This window comes from Hyaena hyaena, unplaced genomic scaffold, assembly GCF_003009895.1.
Source record: "Hyaena hyaena isolate Hyena2069 unplaced genomic scaffold, ASM300989v1 scaffold_102, whole genome shotgun sequence".
Lineage (NCBI taxonomy): Eukaryota > Metazoa > Chordata > Mammalia > Carnivora > Hyaenidae > Hyaena > Hyaena hyaena.
Genome location: NW_024080734.1, coordinates 715,746 through 724,411, shown reverse-complemented (window position 1 = coordinate 724,411; position 8,666 = coordinate 715,746). Strand labels below are relative to the sequence as shown.

Sequence of the window (8,666 nt, the reverse complement as noted above, 5' to 3'; positions counted from 1 at the left end):
TAGAGTCCCTGAAGTCTATTTCAACCATGGACTTCCAAACCACATGACCCAATAAATGCTTCAGCTGGCTTGAGTTGTTTTTGATATTTGTTACCAGGAGAGATCTGATTAATACAAACTCTGTTTCCATCTACTTACAATTTGGCTAACTCTCTTTCAAAGTGAGCCAAACTCAAGCATAAAATGAAGGATAAGCAATGCCCATGGCCAATTTCCTATGCCATATTCTTGTCACTAGTGCAACAGTCGTTCCTTGAAACAGTAAAATGATAAAACAGCCTTCAAGAATATTAAATGATTATTTACAACTCATATTTTTATTTTCTTTTTTATCATATTGAATATATTAGTAAACTCCATTCTCCCAGATATGTGTTAATTCCACCATAAATACAGTTATACATACACAACAAACAAAAAGAAATCAGACAGAAAAACTGTTAGAAACAAAGGATACATCTGATATCTTAGATTCATCAAAGAGGAGGGGCCTTCCTTCTGTTTCCTCTAAGTCATCTGTCTTCACAGGATGATTAAAATGTAAAGTAAGGTCACAAAGTAGCAACTGGGAGAGTTCTATGTAAAACAAAATAATAGAAGATACTATCTTGGAGCACATATATACCAGAGACAACTATTATCACTATTTTTTTAAAAGATTTTATTTTTAAGTAATCTCTACATTCAACATGGGGCTCAAACCCACAACCCCAAGATCAAAAGTTGCATGCTCTACCGACTGAGCCATCCAGGGACCCCTATTATTACTTTTAGTAGCTATTTCTAATTCTTAAGTTTTCTCCTAAGTGATTATTGATCAGACAACAACCAAGTGTGCCCCATCATGACTTAAGGTCAAATTTATGTACTATAAAATAAGCAAGACATAAAAATTAGCTAGCAGGCTCTTTAGTTCAACTTGTATACTATCTTACTAAACTGCAATTTGAGTTATACAAATTTGATTTATGCTTTTTTTTAACTTACTCTTTTTATGTTCTGTATGTATAGAGAATCAAATAGATCTATAAGGCATGTTACAAAAAATAGCAGTTCCTATCTGCGAGAGGCAAACACTTTTAACTTTTTTTCCCCACCTATACTGTTTTCCTTGCTTTTGTTGTTTGGTGTGTGTCTGTGTTTAGTGTCTTCTGGCTTTGTTTGGGGGTAGGCTGGTATTTACCTCCGTATCTCTAAATGACGTGTGTATTTTATTTTTTCAATTGTAGCTTTATCTATCTGCTTCTGACTACAGGTTAAGATATAGCTCTTTTCATTGACCCCGACTCCCCTAGAGAGTACTTAAGAATATAATTTTTGCTAGCTCAAAATTTAAAGGTTAAAATTTTTTGATTATTATAAATATGCTTCACAGCTGAGCTTTGCAGTACATTTCCCTTCCTGCACAGTACCACCCAATCACGGTTGATAATTTTCTTTTTCACTGCTTAATTATCATAAATATATTCCAAATCTTCCCTGGTTGGGCAGATCTTCTTTTGACATAGCCAGATGCCTTAGCTGTCTGACTGTGGAAAAGTTGCTCCTCTCCTACAGCCTTCTGATCTACTCTAGTGTGGACTGACTGCTCTCTCGGACCTCTGAACAGCAAGCATCTGGGAACTCCGTTCACCACTAACCCAGAAATTCCTTTCACCCCTCCCTTGTGTGGAATATCCTTTTCCCAGAATCTCATTTCTGTCTCTTTTTGGTCTGCTACCTTGTTTGCTGGAATAGGACCTCAGTAACGTCCTGCAGGTGGGAAACAGTGTGAACATTTCTCTTTCTACCTCATGCTTAATAGATCGAGTGACTACAGAAATCTAGATTAGAAATCATGTTTCCTCAGATTTTCAAAGGCCTTGCCACATCTTCTTCTGGCTTCCAGTGTTGCTATGAGAATTTTCGTGATTTTAATTCTTAATTATTGTTTCTCTTTAGAAACTTCAAGGATCTTTTTGTTTTCCCAGAATAAAATTTCACAGTATTGTGCCTTGGGGGTCTACTTTCAACCAGTGTGTCGGGCTCTTTCATTTTAGAAACTCCTCCCCTTCAGCTCTTTACATTTTTCTCAGATTATTTCTTTAATGAATTCCTCCCCATGCATTGTCTGTGTTCTTTCTTTCTAACACTGCTATTCACCAAATGTTGAACTTCCTTGACTGATCTTAAAATTTTTTCTCCCTAAAACTTTCCATCTCTATTTTTTTGCTCTATACTCTAGGTGATTGTCTTCATTTTATCTCTCAGCCTTTCTACAGTTTATTTCTATTATTGCATCTTTAATTTCCAAGAATTCCCTTCTCTAAACTTTTTTTTATAACATCATATTCCTGTTTCATGGACATAGTATCTTCTCTTACTTCTCTTTAGCTATTGACAGTTTCTTGGGAGTTTTCATATCATTTCATGATTTCTGTGTCTTCATCCTTGACCGAATTGATGTACTGACTTTGTCTCTACCTTTCATATTATGCTTTCATCAAATACGTACTCCATCAGAGCTATCTGCTCATATTTAAGACCATGGCACTAAAGACTACTGGAAACTCTGTGTAGGCTATATTGGGGGGTGAGCTGGCTGGGTATTTTGTTGAGGGGAACATCTGCTATCAGTATATTTAGGTGGGTTTTTTTTTTTTGTTTTTTTTTTTAATTCTCTTAGACTGGTGAGATTCCTGAAAGAAAAATCTTCTTGAGTGCATAAATCTGGTTGCCAATGTTTGTAGCCAAGTGGGAAAAGAAAGCTGGGGGTCTTATAATTCAATATGTAAACTTTGTCCTAACACCCTTGTTTTCAGTACAGCACCCTTCAACTTGTGGCTAGGAGCCCCAGGCCAGAGAGTGTCTCAGGGACTAAGCCTCAAGTTCTGTCCTAGAAAAGGAACAGGTGCCTAGTTACACACAGAGGGGAAGAGTACTTAAGGGTCTACAACTTCTTAAACATTTAACCAGTCTTCCTGCCCTGAGCTCCACTTTTACCCCAGCTTCCAGAGGATTCTGGTGCCACCACATATTGAGTCTTTGGGATTATTCATTGGCTTTACCCAGCCAGCTCATGGTTCAAATTTTTGGACATTAGGGTTCAGACTTTTGTTTACTTAACTTGCTTTCTATTTCACTATTAACTTTTTTTGAGAGCTCTTTGCCTTGTGGATTTCCATCTCTTTAAAATCACTTTAAATTTAAATCTCAAGTTTACTAGTGACTAGTTGTATGACCTTGGGGAAGTTAGTTAACCTCTCTATATCTGTTTCTGTATTTATAAGTGCCAATGGTAGTATTTCCTACCTCACAAGTTGTAATGACAATTGAATCTGTTTATATAGAGCTCTGGAAAGGTATCTGGATTATGGCAAATGTTATATGTCAGCTACTGACATTATTTATTTAGAGAAGGAAGTGTGGCTAAAAGGAATGTGGTTCATTTGCTCTTCCATGTTTACCAGTGTCCCATTTACTCTAGCTCCACAAGTCCCTATATCCTAACTGCCTGACCTACCCCACAGCTTCTCAGGAACACAACCATCATACTGACAAGTTCTATCTTACTTCACAAAAGAATAATCCCCAAACTAGAAAGGCTAGATAATCAAGTTTAAGAGGAATCTAAAGCTTCTCTGTGTTAAATGAGTGCAAACATCCAGAAAACAATTATTTATTTAATAAACATTTCCAAGAACCTATTATATCAAGGCACTGTGTTAACTGCTAGGAATACCCTTAAGGAGCTTACTGTTGAGCAGGGATAGGAAAAGTAAGTAAACATGCAATTATAACAGAGTGTGATAGGTAATATGAAAAGGCAGGAGAGATAACACGTTTGCTTAAAAAAGTTTTTCCAGTGTAAGTAACCTTGACTAATAAGTAGCAGTTAACCTGGTGGGGTGAAGATGGGGGTATAGCAGTGGGCATTTCAGAAGATACATCTGTTATGGTACAGACATGAAAAAAGAGAACTATGTAGATTTGCAAATAGTTCAGCACGGCTGTAGCAAAGAATATGCTGGGATAAAAGAATGATAAGATACTGGAGAGGCAGACAGGGGCGTGATCTCAAGAGATCTTATAGTCCATTCTAGGAGGTCGGGACTTTACTCTGGGGCAATAGTGAGCTAATGACTCACATTTTAGAAAGAAAATTCTTCTTTTTATCATTGAGATTGGTTTTGGGAGATGATAAATTAAGCAAAGATAACCAGATTTCTTTAGATCAGATGCCTCAGTGCCTTTGTACTATGAATTTTTGAGAGAAACATACAGCATAAAGCACTTCCCAAATTATCTGACTAGAAGAACATGAACTCTGTTCTTACTGCACACCACCTATTAATATCTCTTGAAACAGCAAGGTTCACAGATCAAAGTCTGGGAAATGCTGCCCTAGGAAGGACACGCAGGAAAAACATACTCGACATGCACTGTTTGGTGCCTAACTAACAACCATTTTCCTCTTCTTGGTGGCACAACTTGATTCCATTTGAGGTGATCCTCTCCCCAGCTCCAACAGTAAGTTCTGACTGGTCCAAACTGGTCTTGGCAGTCCCATTCCCCTTGACTGTGGCTGGTGCAAGCATATGCCTTTGACACAAATCTGGCCACGAAAGGATAGTGAAAACATGCTGGAGGGATCTGGGAAAAGGCGTTTATAGGGAAGTGGCAGATAGAGTGTCTGCAGATGGCCCCACCTGCAGGTAATGACTATGAGTGATACACAGAGTGAACATAACAGAGCAGAAAAAATGGAAAGAGCCTGGTACAGGCAGCAGCTTTTAAAATTCTGAATTAATTCTGGGCTGTCCTACCCTGAGTCCTCTTATTTCCTTACTGTATATGCCACATTAAGTTGGTATTTTGTTATTTGTAGCTGAATTCCCTGTAAGTGCCAGTTACACAGAAGGTATCTTCAGATATCCAAGAGTTGTCCTAACAAGAATACCCACATATTCACTGAAGTTTTCCCTTTAGAAATAGGACCAGTGAATGAAAGGAAGAGGGGAACAGATTTCAGCTAGTCCATAAGGAGGAGCTGTCTAAACAGAAAGAGACTGACTGGTGAGATAGGGAGTTCTCCAGCATAGGAAATATTTGGTCAGGGGTAGACTGTCCCTAGAAATATTCAATCATGGAAAGTTTACATGTCTGGAGTAAAATAAGGGTATGTCTGTGAGATGAATGACTAAACATCATGAACTGTAAGGTCTAATCCTACTCGATGAATCTGTTTACAACAAAGAACCCGTAACTCGCAGAATCAAACAAACTTATAATTTTTAATTTGGAAGGAACCTTAGGGGCTTAGAAAGCTTAGTGGATAGGGACACTGAATGTTGCAGAATGTGACAACACTGTGCAATAGTATATTGAAGGGAAGGAAGGGAAATAAATTTAGAGGGGGTTAGTTAGACAACAGCATAAGCTTGTTAGTGTCAGGGATGGGAATTCAAGTCTGCTAACTCCCCGGAAAATTCTCAAACATAATTTTTCTTTAGAGATCTGGTTCATATTACAGTGTAAACATTGCTGAAGAAACAGAGAAATCCTAATTAGTAGGCAAAATTCAGTTATATCCCAGCAGAAGCACAATTTGGCTCTACTGGTGGTTTTATAACTATGGCATGCAAACATTTTAATTTAGTGATTCCACACTTACCTTGCATCTTCTTCAACTCCAAAGAAATCGTGTTAATGTTTTTAATTATGGCTTCCATGTTCAGCTTATGGTCAGTAACATTATTCTTAAACATCTGATTTTAAAAGACAAACAAGATTAATAAATCAGAAGCCATCTATGTGCACTTCGAAAACACTTAAATTTTCAGTATTTCTAAAATGAAAATCTGGGGCGCCTGGGTGGCTCAGTCTGTTAAGCGTCTGACTTCGGCTCAGGTCATGACCTCACGGTCCGTGGGTTCGAGCCCTGTGTCAGGCTCTGTGCTGATAGCCAGCTCAGAGCCTGGAGCCTGTTTCAGATTCTGTATCTTCCTCTCTCTCTGACCCTCCCCTGCTCATGCTGTCTCTGTCTCTGTCTCTCTCTCAGAAATAAATAAAACATTTAAAAATTTTTTAAAAAATAAATAAAAGGAAAATCTGTTATTTCAGAACTGAAAGAATTGTGAATGTCAATATAATGGTTAGAATTCTAACATAGTAAGGCATCAACTTGTTTATATTTTCCAAACAAGGACATTTCCAGCTAAGATTCATAGGGTGAGCTTTCTTCTTTAATGACACCAGATAACGTGATGGGACCCTTACAAAAGAAATGCAGATGTCCCCTGTTCAGAAAGCCTCAGCACTTATAAACTATCTTATAATTAAACAGTCATATAAAATCTTCCCCAACTTTGTTTATGTAAGGCAGTGTATTTTTCTAACTTATTTTTGAAGGACATGGTCCACAGTAAAACTCAAAGTAAGATTCAAGTATAATTCATAAACTAAGAAGATGGTAAAATGGCCACTGTTATGTTAGCTTTGGGAATTAGGGCAATAGACTTTTAAAAAATTCTGGCTAATTGAAATGTGTAAATCAACAGGTTATAATGCTGTATGTAGAATACATATGTTTTAACCAATTGTGTCAGATACAAATACAAAAACAGGTTTACTAGAAACTAATCTTAACCATTCAAATCTCTCAAAATGACTTGAAATAATAACCCACAATTAGCACGCACAACTCCAGCAATGTGAAAGGTGGGCAATTACGAGTCAGGCTGCTTATCCACAATAATGAAAATAAACTAACCTTTAAGTCAATTTCTTGCCTCTGCTTTCTTCCGAGTCCAGGAATTTATCCTATTTCACTCACTTCAGAGCCACTACAAAGAAATAAAAATTTTGTTTTCCAAGCAATGAATAAAATATACTTTGCCTCCACCTATGAAACCCTACAAACCAAAAAGGGAATGATAGCTGTCTTACTTGGTTGGGTATAGCAAAAAAAGATTTATGTTCCAAGGGAAAAGATTATGGGAAGGGGAAGGAAAGAGAGGGAAGGGAAGGAAGGGAAGGTAGGGAAAAAAGAAAGAAAGGAAAGGGAAGGAAAGGAAGGGAAGGGAAATATAGGGAAGGGAAGGGGAAGGAAGGGAAAAGGGAGGAAGGAAGTGGAGATGCTAGAATTAAAGAATTTTAAAAATGAAGAAAGGGGGCGCTTGGGTGGCTCAGTTGGTTAAGCATCCGACCTCTCTTGAGGTCATGATCTCACCCTCGGTGAGTTGGAGCCCTCACTGGGCTCTGAGCTGACAACTCAGAGCCCGGAGCCTGCTTTGGATCGTGTCTTCCTCTCTCTCTGCCCCTCTCCTGCTCATTCTCTGTCTGTTCCTCTCTCAAAACTTAAAAATGAACATTAAAACAAGTTTTTAAATTTAGAATGGTTTAAAAAATAAAAATTAAAAAACCAATGGGCAAGTAGAAACTAAGTGGATAGAGGCATGCCCAGGAAAGTTGATCTTCCCGCCAGCGAGGTCTGGTTTTCCAGCACCCTCGCGTGCCCCTGGATGGGTGGGGTCAGGAGGTAGAGCTGGGGCTGGAGCCCGCCGGACTGGGGAGATGGGTTAGGCCATTGCTCAGAAAAAGGAGAGGGCGGTCAAAGGGCACTCCCCAGAAGTGACAAGTGGTGAGCCGGCCTTAGGGACAGAGGGAACAGGGGACTCAGAGGCCAAGATACCATAGACACTAATGCCAGCAAAGGCACTAACCTCCAACCAGGCGGCCCTCAACCTGACGCGGGATTACACCGCCACAGCTTCTGTCCTAAAGGACAAGCCCTCCTCCTCATCCCAACCTCCACCCTGAGGAGCTGCAGGGTGCCGCTGGCCCGCCCAACCGCCACTGTGACTGAGGAAAGCCTCGAAGTTTCCACAACCCTTCTGCTCCCAAACCGGACCAGTACCACGTAAAACCCACTCAGCGTGACCCTGGCCTGGGGACGACCACCCGCACCGCCTGAATCCACACAACCATCAGCCCATTCTGGATCCAACCCAGGTCTGTAAGGAGCCTCGGGCCCTTAGGGCCTGGCTGCTTTGACGATGACGACGAGGCCTGAAGCAGCCTGGAAATTTCAACAGCCTCCACCTCTCCCCACCCCAAACCTCATTAGGATTATTTGAGACCCAGGAACCTCGTTTTGCCCACAAACCAGCTCTGTCTACACCCACCTGGCCGGCCAACCCTCACCAAAGTTCTGACGGCAGGTGGGGCGGAGCTGAAAGCGAATGGTGGGAATGTGCTTCCTGATTGGCCAGCTTCTCTGGCTGGTGCATCCTGGGAGTTGTAGTTCCAGACAAGGCCCTGGCGCAGAAAGTTCTGGATGTGAGACTGGAAGTGACTGGCACTGACCCGTGGGCTGAGAGGGAGAGTGGAAAAGGCACTGCCATTTTGCTTCCTGTGTGCCAGGCACTGTGCTAGATGCTTCCCAGCCCTTAATCTGCATTTAATTTTTACAGTACAAGAGTGTGATTAAGGCCAGACTCTAGACCAAAACTGCTCAGGTTTGAAACTAATGCCAACAGTGTGTTTAGGTAGAGACGTGCTGGTAAGCACTTTAATCATTTAGAGTCCCACTGTCCTTATCTATCATGTGGAGGTAATAATAACTGCCTTCTAGTTTTCTTTTTTTTTTTAATATTTTATTTATTTATTTTTATTTCTGAGAGAGA

The 8,666-nt window shown here is 40.0% G+C and overlaps 1 protein-coding gene across 1 annotated transcript; it reads right to left on the bottom strand.

The window, feature by feature from the left end:
* Nucleotides 1-287: 287 nt before the first annotated feature.
* CUNH5orf58 (chromosome unknown C5orf58 homolog) lies at nt 288-8,220 on the bottom strand. Its single transcript, XM_039235729.1, has 4 exons — nt 8,166-8,220; nt 6,752-6,824; nt 5,654-5,747; nt 288-576 (listed from the first exon to the last, which is right to left on the bottom strand). The coding sequence occupies exons 3-4, from the start codon at nt 5,745-5,747 to the stop codon at nt 425-427; spliced, it is 246 nt and encodes an 81-aa protein (XP_039091660.1). The 5' UTR covers nt 6,752-6,824; nt 8,166-8,220; the 3' UTR covers nt 288-424.
* Nucleotides 8,221-8,666: the final 446 nt, after the last annotated feature.

What these genes read in the sequence shown, in the direction of transcription:
- CUNH5orf58 (XM_039235729.1), bottom strand. Translation starts at nt 5,747, where the DNA reads ATGTTTAAGAATAATGTTACTGACCATAAGCTGAACATGGAAGCCATA. An exon ending in GGAGTTGAAGAAGATGCAAG is followed by an intron (nt 577 to 5,653) that starts GTAAGTGTGGAA and finishes TGTTTTACATAG; the next exon opens with AACTCTCCCAGTTGCTACTT.